This window comes from Ovis aries, chromosome 3 (genome assembly GCF_016772045.2).
Source record: "Ovis aries strain OAR_USU_Benz2616 breed Rambouillet chromosome 3, ARS-UI_Ramb_v3.0, whole genome shotgun sequence".
NCBI lineage: Eukaryota > Metazoa > Chordata > Mammalia > Artiodactyla > Bovidae > Ovis > Ovis aries.
In genome coordinates, this window is record NC_056056.1 from 87,546,913 (window position 1) to 87,563,640 (window position 16,728).

A 16,728-nucleotide genomic window follows, 5' to 3' on the forward strand; every position below is an offset into this window, starting at 1 on the left:
TATGATTGCAATGAATTTGGTTAAGGGTATAAAGTTGACATAAAATCATTATTTTTAACTCCAAGGCCACAGCACTAGACCAGAAAGGAACATACATTTCACTATTCAGGAGGTATTAATGTGTTAAGCAAATCTAAGCTCTAAACTTTCTTGCTTCTTATTTTAAGGAAAAATTTCCAAAAAGAGGAAAGGGAATTAAGTTGAAACTCCAATCCAACCTTTTAAGGTCTTGATTTAAAGTTTTAATATCAGTCTTATCATCATCATATTGGATAGTTCAACATGTTTAGAATGACAACAGAACAAAAGGGAATGTATTTTGACTACCAGTTAATTAAAAATGTGCAACAATAATGTGAATTTGCTTCAGGAACAATGTATATAATCACTGGTCTTTAAATTTCACATAGATATAGCTTAAGTGAAAATGTTCATAGATTCTTTTTAACTTTGTGTCTAAACAGTGTTACTCTGCCTAGTGCCTGGTTTTGAATAAACACAAGGTTCTTCTCATTACCTTGATTACTACGAGCTGTTTATCTTGCAAATAATACTAATTATCTCCATTGAGAAATGTGGGGAGCACTCTTTCTTATTAGCAACCCTGGGAAGGCTGACAGCCCCTTAGTAGCTCTTGAGGATGGGTGGGTGACCCTGGAAAAATACACTCATGTAAAGCATACAGAGCCAGCGTGCTTAGGACTGTCTGCAGCACTGACTCTATCAGGAGGATAAAAGTTAGCTCAGGCTCCAGATCCCAACTGTCTCCAGGTGTGCTGATCCCTCCCTGAGGTGTGCTCCGGGCGAGTGGCAGGTCTGGAAGGCCTGGCATGGGTAGCAGCTGCCTACCAGCATCCTGCTGCTGCTGCTAAGTCGCTTCAGTCGTGTCCGACTCTGTGTGACCCCATAGACGGCAGCCCACCAGGCTCCCCTGTCCCTGGGATTCTCCAGGCAAGAATACTCGAGTGGCTTGCCACTTCTTTCTCCAATTACTAGCATCCCGCTGCTGCTAAGTCACTTCAGTCGTGTCCGACTCTGTGCGACCCCACAGACGGCAGCCCACCAGGCTCCCCTGTCCCTGGGATTCTCCAGGCAAGAACACTGGAGTGGACTGCCATTTCCTTCTCCAATTACTAGCATCCTAGATTCCTACAAATCCACACAAGTGCACACATGCACACACAGACAGACACATACCAAGAAAAGTCTTCCCGGGAAAAATCTCACTATAGGTAAGGTAGTTCTCTATGGCAGATATGTTCCTATATTTCTTGAGTTAAAAAACTTTCATATAGAAGTGATAAAATAAACAAAGCTAATTCTTATCTGTCTCATTACTTCTCCTTTCAGGATTTACTAATGATTTGCCTACCTTATGGAGATCTTCCATATCAATACAAAAGCCTGCTTATTTGATTGTGGGAGACAAAGATGACTAATGATGTTGTCTTTTCAGACCTAATTCAGGCATTTTCTTTCTTAAGATTTTTTGCCGGGGTGCGGTGGGGGTGGTGGTGGTGGCTGGACTTGGTTAAGCCATGTGAACATCTAATAAATGGGAAAATTCCAAAGCTTCACTTGGTTTATACGGCCATATATATCAGTCCTCCTTATAGTCCACCAATTACTGGTAGCCTGTCTGGGATCATAAAACGAGATAAAGCTGGCCAAGTCAGAACCGAAGGAGCTGTTTACAACAGCGAATCTGTTTTACTGTGTCTTCATATGTCATTCTGTTACCACAGTTGCTTTTCAAATGTGACCATAACTAGTCAGAAAACCATTCAAATAAATCAGCAAATTGTTCACATAATTGCAGCCTGGGAAGAGGTATAATAAAGATGAAATATTTCCAAATGAAGTTAGAGGGGAAAACTCTATTAATATAGACGATGAAAGAAAAAAAAAAAGCCAAAAACTGAGGGTACAAAAATTCCCTAATCTGGAAGTGGGAATTTCCATGGGGTATGAATGTGTATTTAAGAAAGTCTCATTAAGTCATGGAAAAAAATCTCCTACAGTTGGGAGTTTTCAAATTCTTTCAGCCACCACACATTTAGTTATCCTTTTTTTCCTTTGTATATATTTCTCATAACAACACCTACATCCTTGTAATTTCTAAAGTTCTTATCTCAGAGAAGTTTCTTTATTTTAAAAATGAATGGTGTGAAAATGTTCCCAAGACTTGTATTATTTTACGGGCAGATAGGGAAGCATTATATTTACTTTAGGCCTATTTATTAACTCTGTATTCTTTTTCCAAGGAATCTTGGCTGTCAGTCATGTTTTTCTTCCTTTACCAATCTCACATTTAATAGGAAAAGACAAATACTATGATTATGTGATTATTAAAAGACCACAAGAAGAAAAAAGTAAAAAAAAAAAAAACCTCTAATTGAGAAGTGGGATATCTTTTTCTAGGAATTCAGCTTGAGAGAGCTCACAAAATGATTGGATTCCAAGAATAATCTTTTATACTTGTCTTATATTTTATCCTTATATATATTTTTACTGTTAATTTTCATGGAGACTGTATCTTGGTAAGTTTTAACTGGAAAAAAATATACCATATTTATAAGTTCATGTGTATATGTGTGTCTGTACATTTTAATAGCTATATTGAGCTGGGAGGGGATGTCAGATGGGTCAGAATTCTGGTATCTCACCCCAATCCTCTGGGAAATAGCTGAGGTCCAGGGGGGAAGGATCTTGCCATTAGGGGCAATGGTTTATTCAGCGTTTACAACTTCAGCATTTAACACAGTGCTTGGTCCACTGGAGCGCTTAATCAATGAACAAAGAGGACAGAAAGACATCTGACAACTGAAAGTCGGGACACATGTTCTGAGAAAGAGCCCTATTCAATACTGTCCTCTACCGGCCGAATCTCTCATTTCCTAACTTTTGTATCAGGATCCTCATCGTGGCAGGATACCTTGCACATAGTAGATACTCAATAAATGAGCTCCAGTGAAGTAGCAAGCTAGAACAAAAGTCTGCTGTCAACCCAACACACTAATAACAATGAAAACTAAACGCACCTCCCCAAACCCGAACAGTCCCAAACGAGATACTCAGCCTATGAGTATCTTAAGCATCTTAAGCCTATGAGTATTTAAGCCTATGAAATGCTTAAATTATGATCTGCACCTTAGACCTAACAAGGCCCAATAGTACAGGGAGCACTATAGAAGGCCTGCCTTCAAAATGCTGAACATAAAACTTGACACCCCAAATTTCACTCATCTGGGGAATTCGCTCTGTGATGACTTCATTCCTTGATGGTGCCAAATGAATAAAGTGTTATTAACATAGTCTCAAAAATAGCTGGGCACGCGCTCAACTCCGCGGCTCATTTCATCCTGCATGAAGGACGGGCGCTCGTGCTGAAGGCTCAGCCAATCTGCCTCCTGATTAAGCATAGTTGGGCAGGAATTAGAGGGAGATAAGGGAAACGGGCAGGTCAGGATGCACAAGTGTTGAGGATAGTATCTTGGTGCTGGGCACACTCAGTGGAGACTTGAGCATCACTGCCCAGGACCTTCAGCCTGGCAGGTGTGAATGAGGCTGGGCCCGTGGCAAGCACGAGGATAAAGACATCTGGGGAGACAACTCAGTGCTTGCAGGGGGTGGGGAAAGCTGCTTCCCCAAGTGGGAGAGGCAGGAACCTACTTGGGGGAGCAGGCTTTCCAAGAGGTCTAAAGGTGAGGTCAAAATTCTAGATGGAGGTTCAGGAAAAGAACCCAGATCAAAGGTAGGTCACAAAAGGTCAAAATAACAGCAACTGGGTCTCAGCCATGAGAACAGAGCCAGGAGCAAAAAGGTTTTGAATCTGAGCCATGACAATCAAGTACTTTCATGTCCACTGACTTCTTTTCCTCATCTTCTCCATCCTTACAATCTGGGTCTCAAGGGAAGCAATGCCAAAGACATGGGCTTGGGGTTAGAAGGCTCAGCGTGAGTCTGTATTCATTCATTATCTTACATGTGATGATGAACCTCTGGGGACTTCTATAAAGTAGGAATTTCCCCTATTTCTACCTCACAAGATCATTATAAGACCCCAGTAAGATTGTAAAGAGGGGACTATTCCGTAAACTCAAAGGGTGACAAAAATATTACCTGTTGCTATAATTATTGTTGTAATGACTATCCAGCCGGCTCAGAGTCAGAAATGGTCTCAGATGATGGCTCAGTAGATGAACTACGAGCCCTTTTGCAGGCCTCAAATGTTCAGCTGATAAATGGTCTGACAACTGGCTTGGCATTCTGAACACTGTCTATTGTAACTTAAGCATCATTTCTATCTCCACTGATAACATGAAAAGCATCTGGGTCGTGGGTGGGTCCATGACATCCTTTCATATGGTCTGGTAAGCTTTGGAGCGTGTTAGTGACCGGCCACTGGCGCCTTTCACATTTGCTGAGCTGCAGTCTGAACATCATTGTTTCAACTTTTGACTGTGTCCATGGTGTCTCGAAGAGAAGAGAAATCTCTTCATAATCAGCTTATCCAGTGTGAGCTGAAACAATGCTCCTGTGTGCCTGGCTGACCCCACACTTCCTCTCTCATGATGGGGGCCTTGCTGGATCTTCGGGGATGAGAGCAAATTCATCAGAGGACAATGTATACTGTTTTGGTACAGCTTTGCCAGTAGTCCTGCCATTCTCAAGTTGAAAGAGGGTATGTAAGTCCCAACTCTAAAAGATGTCTCTAATCAGCAAATTTTATTTCAGTAAGTCAGTGATATGAAACATATCAATATTAAGAGATAATTCAACAAGTACTTTCTTAATAATAGTTGCGGGGGGGTAGTTATGTTTCAAATAATAATGTTCTCAGTGTCTGTCACAGCAATGTGGAACACCCCTATTGAATTCCTATGGCCTAAAATCTCCCTGGAATCTTTTAAAACTTGGTTCCCAAAAAGCACGAGAGTCATAGTTTTGAAAGATCTAAGTTTGCTGTCTTTTCTTAACATGCAAGGCCTGAGGCTAGCCCCAGCTGACAGTTTATTATCTCTGAATATTTTTTTAGTTTCACTAATAAAATAGACATCCCTGAATTGCTTTAAATGTAAGCTGATTTTCAGGGCAATAGCTTTCCAATGTGGGGCTTCCCTGGCAGCTCAGATGATGGAGAATCTGCATGCAATGCAGGAGACCCGGGTTCGATCTCTTGGTTGGGACGATCCCCTAGAGAAGGGGATGGCTACCCACTCCAGTATTCTTGCCTGGAGAATTCCATGGACAGAGAAGTCTGGTGGGCTACAGTCCACAGTGTCACAAAGAGTTGGACATGACTGAGCGACTAACACATATAACTTTCCAATTAAGGTAAAAGAGAATACTGTTTTGTGTCTTCCTACAGATATCCAAACTATGGGTGGCAGGACCATAGTGCAAGGTGTGGGCATAGGCGATGGTGGGCACCAAGCACACAAACCAGCATTAAATCTACTCTGCTGGATCCCAAAGCAGACCCAAGGCAGTCTCAAATTATATCACAGATCACAGTTTAATTGCTGCGTTGTGTCAGACTCTTTCGTGACCCTATGGACTGTAGCCCTCCAGGCTCCTCTGTCCATAGGATTCCTCAGGCAAGAATACTGGAGTGGGTTTCCATTTCCCTCTCCAGGGAATCTTTCTGACCCAGGGATCAAACCACGTCTCCTGCATTGGCAGGCAGGTTCTTTACCACTAAGCCACCAGGGAAACCCATATCATATATGTATATGTAATTAAGGAGAGAAAACGAAGACCAAGGTAACTTTTAAGTAGAATGAAGGCACTGCAGCCAGAGATGAGGTCCTGAGCACATGTTGTGAGGTCCTGCCTGGCTGGGGAGGTGGCTCACAGACTTATCGCTCAGGAGCCAAGGTGAAAAATCAAACCCAGGGCACTACATGACTCTCAGGGTCCCCCTGTTGGTCTTGGAAGGTTCTTGGGGATTCTTAGTCTTGGTTCATGAGGCTGCAAAGAAAAAGCATTCAGTTTTTTATTTGAATCGAATCTTATTTTTGACTCACAGCAAATGTTAAATTCTGTGGTCTCCAATGGTCTGAACCCCTTAACTGGGCCCTGTTTCAGGCAAGTGTGTTAAATCCAGCTAATCTCTTAGATATGACAATAAAATTCACTTGATTGGTAAATAGGCATCTTATACATGGCTAGTGAAAATTTGGTCAAACTGCTAATAATTCAAATCAAATTGAAAAATGTATAATGTGCAATGCATTACTATCTTCTCATGTTTCTAATAAATTTCAAAAAAGTACTAATGGTTCCTTATTGCCTATCTCATATCAAACTTGGATCAAACTGATGGTCATGACCCCTCGATCAAGATCTGATGTTGCCAAGCCCCCTGGTAACAGCTGCCCCAGTCTGCACGATGATGGAGGGTGAGCATGTCAGGAGTCTCAAATGGAGAGGGACAGGTGGTCCCTGTCACCTCGGCAACCACCTGTGACGGGAGATCCATCAATGGGCAAGGGATGCTCTTTGACAGACAGCTTCATTCCTTTCGTCTGCCTTGCTATTTTATAGCAATACTGCAGCAGATATTTTATCCTCAACAATCAGACAGACACAGCAAGTACTTCAATAGGGTCTCTATAAACAGTTCACTGGGTAGCTCACCATCTCTACCCCTCATGTATTAAACGATGGAAATCACTTTGCTCATTTTAAGGTGTTAAGACTATATACCATGAGACAGTTTAAAATGCCACAATATATATAGGGAATTAGTCTAATAATTTATTTGAAAATAAGTCTGTATGGAGCACTTGCAATCCCACAAAAAGTTGAATATAATAGATCACCATTTAAATATATGCCTCTAGCCCCCAGAAATCATATAAATACTATGTAAGTGGATTGATTCTTCTTTTCAATAAACACACCAGGAATTGTACTTACAAATAAGTGTTATTGCTAACAATGCTCACTTTGGGGGGTTATATGCTTGTACTAAAATGCTGCTCATGCTAAAATTCTATTTGAAATTCCTCTTCAGAGTTGCTGCCAGAGGAGATTACTATGTCATAGAAGACACAGTGCTTCTCTTTTACTGTCACGTTTTGCTTCCTCCGAGCAGTTTTACCCAGCTAGATTACCCAGCCTTTCCATCAGGCTTAGGTATGAATGTCTTTGACTGTTTCTAAGGGCCTAATAAAACCTCTGAAGTCAGGGGTTTACAAAGCTAAAGATACTCAAAAGGATGTGCTGCAAGCTGTAACGTCAGTTCCAACAGAGAAGCACCCAAAATATTCTGAATGACTATACTCCTGCAGTAGCTGTACACTTTCCCCATATATCTATCTTGAAAGGAGAAACACTTCACTTGGATAGGTAAACCTTGGTTTGTTTAAAAATGTCACTATGTTTAAAAATAATTTGATTACTTTATGGTTGGACCTTGTATGACTGGAAACAAATAAATGAGCTTCATATCAAAAGTGCTGTCCAGTGCTTTAAATACAGATGTGCTGAGACCAATGTATTCCTTAGGACTGAGGCAAACAGTGCAAGAAGATGAAGATGAGGATGTTACCCTAAGACTAATCAGCCATGGCTAGTAAAGCAGGATATCTCTCGGAAAGGTAGACAATGTGATCACCAGTTAAAATATTAAATTCTGTTAGGCTGACAAAAGCAGAAAGGAAAGCAGTTTTGCTACTTCTGGTCAATGGCTGTACCAAGAAGAGAAAAGAACCTTTCTTTTTAATGTCCACAAGCCTTTTCTGAAGGGCATGCCTCTTAATAACCTTCATTAACTTCTGTTTGGCCTAAGAGTTGTCTCTTTTCCAAAAAAAGTTTAACACAGTCTCAGTAGAGATTGTGTTTATTTAAGCTTGTTGGAAAAACATTCCTATCATTTCAAGAATGACTAAATATTTTTCATTCACATAGCTGGCATTCCAGACTATGTTTTCCTGCCTCCGTTGATTAGATGAAAATTAGCAGGCCCAAGTCTGAACTATTAGATTCGATGATTATCTTAGTAGGAAAATTATGAGACTCCTGGCAATAATGCCCTTTTAGGGATGGGAAGTGAACAGCAGAGGAAGCAGAGAGGAACCAGCCCCTTCCAAGACCATTGCTACAGGGAAATACTTAAGAGCGGGGACTGCTGAAGGCTGGACAATCAGAGACAGAGGTTTCTAATCAAGTGTTTCAGAATCAGCTCTGAACCGTAACATTCTAAAGTTACTTGAAATACCTAAAGCTTTTTTAAATTCCCAGAGAAAAACCAAAATACTATGATATTCACTCATGAACAAGTTCGGGTGCTTAGGTTCAAGGCCACCGAGGTTGACACAAGGTCATCTGCATCTGCTATGCATTTGTTACCCCGCATATGACCTTATTTGGACAAGCCAAAAAACACACTGTGCTATATTTTAATCTCCATTTATGGAACTAGTTTCCAGGACACTTAGAGTTAAAGGATGAAAGAACATGCCTAACAGTCTTTCAGATATTACGACTATTTTATTATTCTTGGCCTGCTAATAATAGCCTAGTATATGGCACTGAAGCAATATCACCCATCAACTGAGTTTTGATCCCTGTTATGTACCAGAACATTAATATCATGGGACCTGTGGCATCTCTGACTGCACAGACTCTGGGGTCAGCCAAACTATGTCTGATTCCTTGCCACAGAAGCAGTAGCTCAATCATTTGAGATACTGTTTGGTGAGGAAGTATTATGGGCAGGGTTGGAAACATTTTTTCTTATTTCAAGGAATTCCCACCCAGATATGTGCCTGGTACAGACATTTCTGGCAGGCCAGTAGAAATTGCATTTGAAGGGTGGCTTGATTCAAACTATATCATCAGGATTTATAGGGAACAATATAGTACGCCCATAAAATTAGGATTGATGATGAGGAAGACAGTCTATCCGACAGTTCAAAAACCTCCAGCTCTATAGAGGAGTCCAGAATGTGATCTATCCAGTGTGCTGATGCTGAAGTGGCTTACTAAATCCACAACAAGGTAAAGAAACACCTAATGTCCTTGCTTCAAAACTGTCCCAAGTAGGACCAGGATTTCCAAAATAAGGGATTCAAGAGAGCCAGGTAAGCAGGAAGAAAGCCATTGCCTGGTTCCATCCTAAGTCCAAAGAATTAGAAAGAATCTAAAGAGTCTAACAGGCAGGAAATCAATCTTATTCCTCCACTTCAGGAGTTGGTTAAGTCCAGGTTAGCGAAATTACAAGGCCTGCCTGAAACTCAGTTCAGTTTCAGACAATAACTCTGCAAATAACATTCATTTAAAGTTTGCAATGACGGAAAAATCTTTTAAATACCAAGGTAAGTAGAGTAATATGCTGAACACTCACACATCCATTACTCAACCACAGCAATCTATGACTATTTGATTTCCTGAGTGAATCTGGAAACAGATTTTGCTTTTGTTTCAGAGAAACAGAAATAGCAGAAAGGAAGGTACCCATTGTGATTGAAAAGTACCCAACCACAAGCAGGGAATTTATTTACTAGCAACTCAAAGCCTGAGGCTGAACGCTACCAAGTAAACTGTTACCTATGTTGTTTCTAGTTCTTGAAAAGTGAGACTCTTGGCATTGGCTCTGAAATCCCCAGGGTCATGGAAATTGTCAGCTCCTCCCAGTAGGAAGACTCTGCACACACCGGGCCTAAGGCACACTCAGGTCACGATGGCCACCAGGGCAGGGTCCAGCCACAGCCCAAGATGAGACAGCAGATGAGATCTGACATCAAGGCTCACCAAGGATGATGAAATCCTTATCTCTAGCATCAGGTGTCACAGCCAAGCTGGCCTCACAGTCATCCACACGGCCTGCATTTTTCTGTTGAGTCATCAGGTCATGTCATTACATCATGGAGCCAAATTCCCCTCCCCAACATCTTATCTTACCTTTAATTATAAAACAAACAGTTTCGTTTTTTTCATAGAAAATGGCACTCTGTCCTTAGGGTCTCTCTAATGTTAAGAATCAACCAAGACAGCATTTATACCTTGCATTACTGGGAAATAAACAAGCAAATTATTTTCAATACCTAAAAGTGATATTAAAAATCTAGCTGGAAACAAGATAGTGGCCCCTATACATTCTCAAGAGCAGGTCGTAAAGCAGTATGTAAAATGTGACAGTGAGCATTAGCCTTGGAGGGTCTGGAGAAGGCCCACTTGAACTCTGTGATTCTGGACTGCAGGGAATGAACTGAGAGAGGATGAACTGCAGTTTACAAACCAGGCTTGGAAGGCTGTTCCTGGGTGGGAATGGAGAACTAAGTGCTTATCATGAGGGTGAGTGGCCAATCTGAGCTAACTGGTCAACCCACCTGCAGACATGTGGACCCACTGTGTGCCAAACATACTTCATACAGCACTCTGGTTTCTGTCCTCAGAGCACACTGTCAAACACAAGCATTTAAACATTACTCTTTGGTCAGCTCACCAGAGGTCAGCATCTGGCCTCTTTAACAGCACTGGTTAAGGAAACCCTAGATCAGGGTCTGCTGCCTTACTCCAGTCTTTTCCTCACTCATTCATTCATCATCCATTAAGTAACTACTTTTCAGCACCTACTTTACATGCCAGGTGCCATTTCAAGGATTCAAAAGCACATGGTAAAATCCTAGCTCATGGGGGACGTAGCCTCTTTCAGGTACTGGTCAACCCAGAGGATGCAGAGCATTCTGTCTCAGAGGCTGTATTCCAGTGGGGTCCACAGTCAAGGCTCTAGAGATACTGCTCTGCAACATTCAAGCTATAGGAACTTGGGCAAGTCATACAACTTTTGAATTTTGGGTTCTGCAATCACAAGTTGGGATGGCAGAACCTGTCAGAGGGAAGCTGTGAGTATCAAATTGGCTGATGCTCTTAAAGCACTGAGGTCTGGCTCACAGTCAGTGTATAAGAGGTACACTAGTAGCTACTCTCATTAAGGGCTACAATAAGACAATGCAAATGGTGCTAGATGCTGAGGAAGACTCAGTTCTGCTGCCCTTCTTCTTCATTTTTTGTTTTTAAGACAATATGGACGTATCTCCCACATGGACGCTTAAATTGCAAACTTTACATGCTCTTCTGTGTATTTCCACTCTGGCTTTTTACAAGGGCCAAAAAAATAGAAATAATGTGATTGATGAATAAGAGGAGAAACAGAGAGCCAACAGAACAAAACATAAGAACACAATCAGTTACGGAATGAGATGGCTTATCTGTGTACCTGAACTGGCTGTTGACACTAATTTGCTAAGACTTAATCATGAGAGCACTTAAGTGCCAATTTAAAAAGCACTCAGGTACTTGTGAATTGAGGTAGCTGTCAAGTTAACAGCATAGTCTTTAAGGGCCCCCAAGTTCACATCCCCAGTCCTCCAGGAGTAACCAAGCACATGTTGTCATTTGGAAGGTACGTATCTCTAATAACAACAGCAGTCACAACAAGGTTTTTTCCTCCCTACAGGAGCTCACACACCATATTTGTTGATGCAGTAATTTATTTAGGGAGAATTTAAACCTACAATCGTTGTGTGGGATCTGTTTCATCAAATTTCAGACCCTGACTATGTACCTTGGGATTGCAGCTAATAAGGGCAAGGCCAACCTTGTTATGCAATTGCGCGCCGAGAAATTTATTGTGTATAAATTGAATAAACACCAGTGTTTCTGTTTTCCTCCAAATAATTCTGGCTGATTATTCATTAAACAACACCACCTTGTTTTCTTCTTATTTTGTCTAATCCTTTGGCTCTTCTGAAATCACTTAAAATTCCATTTAAATATGCTACTGAATAACTGCTGAGAAAAATATTTTCAAATAGTTTCAGGGTCTTTCTTGGATCCTAAAAACTAAGCAGTAAGATTTATTTGCCTTGCATAATTTTGTAAGCTTATTATTATCAATAAATACGTTTACTATTATTCATAAACAATAAGCTTTTACAATCATTATCCTAAGCTATGCACTGTTTTTTGATCCCCATACCAAAAGAAGAGCATCACTGACACAATGGACACGAATTCGAGCAAACTGAGAGGCCGTGGAGGACAGAACCTGGCGGGCTACAGTCCATGGGGTCGCAAAGAGTCGGACGCGACTTAGCGACTGAAACCACCACGACTAAAAGAATCTTTTGGTCTTCTGAAAACATCTTAGAATCAGAACGTTACTGAAGACTAAACACAATCTCATATGAAACTCAGCACTTAAGTGACTTTAAGACAAAAACAAGAAACGGAAGGCAAAGTAGTTCTCCAAGAACTAGACAATGGAGACTCCTGAAAGGCCGGGTGAAGGGGCACAAGACAGACAGACGGAACGGAGGCCGCAGCGCCTAACAGCTTGGAATACAGGTGCCAGGTCTGGGGGGATTCGGCCTCGGTGCGAGGTCTGAGCAGATCGAGGCTGAGTCTCAAAGGCGTCCTTCCCCCAAGGCCCTCAGATTCGGGAGGTCACATGGAATACACCCGGAGGAGCTGTCAAACTGCAAATGACTTCCTCCCCAGGCAGCTGACTTCCAGGTCTCCAACACAGGGCCACAAGCCAGAGATGGAGACAGATATAAGGGAACCAGAAATAGGGGTATGAGGAGACTGAGATGACCTCTGGGGGCAAGGAAAATAGACACAAATGCAGCTGAATCTGACGGACTTCAGCTGACCCCAGCTCAGCCACATGTTGGCAACTGACCTTGGAAGAATTTACCTAAGTCTCTCCAAAACCTAATTTCCTCATCTCTAAAATGGGATCACAAGCCCTACAGCACAGTGGTGATGTGAGGCTTAACGGAATCAGGTACACATAAAAAGCACTTATCCCACAGCATCTGAATGGAGACATTTCTTTTTTTTCCCTGGTTTAATTTAAAACAGCCTAAACAGTTTCTTTGAAGTTTACTAGGAGATGTCCTTTATTTATCTTTGTGTCCAATGTGGTATCTGGATTACGGAAGGTGGTTAGTACATTTTTTGGAATTAATGGCTGGCTCAAACTGTCACTCTTCTCAAACAGTGGAAGATAAGATTACAACCTGACTCAACTGTTGCAGAGACCAAACTAACATCTTCTTCCTACCCAAATATCTACATAAGAATAAATTAGTTTTCTCATATATACTTTTTTTCTTCTATTCACCACCTGCTTCCCTTCTCTGCTCACCAGGATGGAATTGCTAATGACTGCATAAGATGAATGCAAAATGATATGCATTCTTTACTTTTAGAAATGAAGCCCTGTATTTTTTTTACAAGTTTTTTTTTAAGTCTTATTTTCAATCTATGATTCAAGACTCCTAATAAAAGGTTAGTGCTTATTGGATTATATATTTATGCTTTTTAAAATTAAAAAAATTCTTCATTATCATGCATACATATATACTTAAACATTGCAAATCAACAACAGATTGTCCCTAATTCTTAGGAATAGATAGTCCCATTTTAATCTGCACCAGCAAGGCATCCTTCCTTGTAAAGCTGACCGTACACCATCATACATACTATTGTGCACTCCATTTTCCAGCACTGAAATGCTTCCTTTAGGGGATAGGAGGAGTATATTGCGAGGGAAGGGGGGTGGTGCGTGATTTCCATAAAACTGGTCATCTGGAAGCTATAAAGTTTTGGAGTGTGGCAGCTGCATTGTAAGTAGAGTAATGGTGAGGGAATTCGTGATGTCAATAGAACCAGAATCCTCCAGTTTAAATTTTTATATGACTTTTAAGATCTTTAATAACTCCAACCCCTCAGAGGTTAATGAAGCTAGTCAGGCAAACTCTTGAAGACTGAGTGGATTAAAATTGAGGTAGAAGCAAAAGCCTTCTCCATAGAGGACTCAGTCTACTTGACTGAATTTCTGAAAAAACTGGTCATTTCCTTAACAGCTGTTTTTAAAAATTCTAGAAGGATCCATCTTCTACAAGGATTAATTTCCAACCCACTTTAGTTCATTTCACTATGCAAACGTCTTTCTTAGTGATGGACACTCTCTATCAGGTCTATCAGCAATATTCAATCTCTCATATTAACAGATATGGACTGGGGATTAAGATTGACTTGAATAAATGTGCAAAGAATCTTCCCAGGATGGTGAAAATGGCCGGGCTTAGAGGTTGAGATGGAAAGACGACTCCAGGATCTCTCAGGCGCCTCTTCACTAAAAAGGAAGAGAGGTCATGAATGTAGGTAACCAAGACATAAGTGAAAGCCTGAGAGGAACTGCACAGCCACAGCCGTCGTGATATTAGAAATAACGGACACTCGGAGGGAGGACTCTGGGCAGTGAAAACTGCCTTTGATGGTTCCAGGTCTTTCTTCTAGCTGCCAGGACTCTTGGGCTTACGGAAGCATTACAAATTGAACAAACTATGCTTTGAGGATGGGTCTTATTTCCAATTTCATTTCCCTATTTTGACCTTTAGATGTTAATTAGGCTTGCGGTGAACTGAATTCAAATGCATATATTCTTTGAGTGTAAAGTATTCAGCTAAGCATTATCTGCAGTGGTAAAATAAAGACCACACTGCTGTCACTGTAAATCTGCAGCATCTCCTCCAAAGGATTAGTCTGGGCTGTATCATAAAATCATCTGCAACTAACAGCAGGAAGCAGGCATTACAGCTGAGGAAATAAAACACAAGCAAGCACACACTGGTGGCAGTTGATCTGACACGAGACATTCACTAGGATCCTCAAGGTTTACCTTCGCATACGGGGCAGCACTCCCCAGGCACTTTGACAGGGTTCATGCAGCTCTGTCCACAGGCCGTCGCCACGCAGTGGGGCTCCCCATTGATGCACTGGCAGAACGTGCAGTCATCTTCCCGCCACCGGTCCCCGTGGGCGTGGATCTGGCCATTGGCATAGCAGCCAGCGGGATTGTTCAAAGGATACACAGGATCTAAATTAAAACGTGAGTTCAAGTAAGACCGAGGGCATTCTACATGTTATTTCTGCCTGCACCTAGAGAATTTTTTTTTCCCCCAGGTTCTCCTCATCAGCAGTTCTTTTCTAGCTGCGCTCAGCAGAAGCTCAGGACTGCAGGAGGTGTCTCTAGGGGGACAGGCAAAGGCAGCCATCACGTAGAATTTATGTTCACCCATCCTAACACGGCTCACAGGGCAGGGGACCTGAGGCATGCAAGCCAGTGTGCAGGTGTTACTGTTTCATAAAGGTGCAAAACTGCATGGATAGAGCTGCGGGGTGGTAATCAGAGAAAACAAAAAATGCAGATCCATTTTAGGTTCTGCGGATGCCTTCTGAGTTGTCAATTTACAAGTTTATTATACCTCAATTTCAGCCCCCTGTAAAGTAGAAAGAATAACGCCCCGTCTAACTTACAGTGAGCCTGCTATTTCTAGGGCTAACTGGAGTCTATCTCATGGAGCCTGGAGGTCCCTGAGATAACAGTGAGGCGTAGGCAGGCCCCTGAGGACAGGGCAGACAGACCTTGTCTAAACCATACAGGACACTCCTTTGCCCTGGAGGGAATGCCATGGACCTACACAGCTTTTTCTCCACCTGAGCTGAGCGGTCGAGCAGCAACTGAGGCTGTGGGACATAGTTAACCAAGGCTACTGTGAAAGAGTTTTCTGAGTTTGTTGATAAGCACATAAATACAAAACCCCCAAATATCCTTACATATCAAAGTAATTAGATAAGTCACTCAACGTTCTTTTTTCAGACACATAAAATCTGGCCTCAAGAGAAGCAAGTGCTTCTGTGCTGGGAAGAAAGTCTAGGCAGTTGTGAGTTTGGTCCTCTTTCTTTTGAAGAGGAAGAAAGTTTAGCTACAAGAAGAGTCAGAAGCCCAGAACTGAAGGCCGTGCAGTCACAGCTTCAGAAAGGCAGTCTGTCCACCACTGAAGCAGCCAAGAAACCTGAGTTAGATAAGACTTCATAAAAATTATTTATAAAAAAAAATATTACACTGCATACTTCATTTCTACTTTGAGACTGGATCTGAATTCCAGGAAGTGAGACATAACTGGACCCATGGCCAAACAACTTGTTATAATTATTACACAGAGGTTCACATCTCTGCTTTTATACCACCAAGTGTCACCAATTTCAGGGACTATTATACCCTGGAGGTAGTGAGGGGACAAATCAATTGGGAAGGTTAAAAGATGGGGAAACAGTGGAAACAGTGTCAGACTTTATTTTTTTGGGCTCCAAAATCACTGCAGATGGTGAATGCAGCCATGAAATTAAAAGATGCTTACTCCTTGGAAGAAAAGTTATGACCAACCTAGATAGCATATTCAAAAGCAGAGTTATTACTTTGCCGACTAATGTCCGTCTAGTGAAGGCTATGGTTTTTCCTGTGGTCATGTATGGATGTGAGAGTTGGACTGTGAAGAAGGCTGAGCGCCGAAGAATTGATGCTTTTGAACTGTGGTGTTGGAAAAGACTCTTGAGAGTCCCTTGGACTGCAAGGAGATCCAACCAGTCCATTCTGAAGGAGATCAACCCTGGGATTTCTTTGGAAGGAATGATGCTAAAGCTGAAACTCCAGTACTTTGGCTGCCTCATGCGAAGAGTTGACTCATTGGAAAAGACTCTGATGCTGGGAGGGATTGGGGGCAGGAGGAGAAGGGGACGACAGAGGATGAGATGGCTGGATGGCATCACGGACTCGATGGACGTGAATCTGAGTGAACTCCGGGAGTTGGTGATGGACAGGGAGGCCTGGCGTGCTGCGATTCATGGGGTTGCGAAGAGTCA

The 16,728-nt window shown here is 41.9% G+C and overlaps 1 protein-coding gene across 4 annotated transcripts in view; it reads right to left on the reverse strand.

Moving 5' to 3' along the window:
• The window catches only part of CRIM1 (cysteine rich transmembrane BMP regulator 1), a 210,045-nt gene that overhangs the window by 64,320 nt on the left and 128,997 nt on the right, over positions 1-16,728 (reverse strand). For all 4 annotated transcript variants that reach the window (XM_060412267.1, XM_060412266.1, XM_027966933.3 and 1 more), the window contains one exon: positions 14,705-14,902. In XM_060412267.1, coding sequence (XP_060268250.1) covers positions 14,705-14,902 — 198 coding nt within the window. The remainder of the gene's footprint in view (positions 1-14,704; positions 14,903-16,728) is intronic.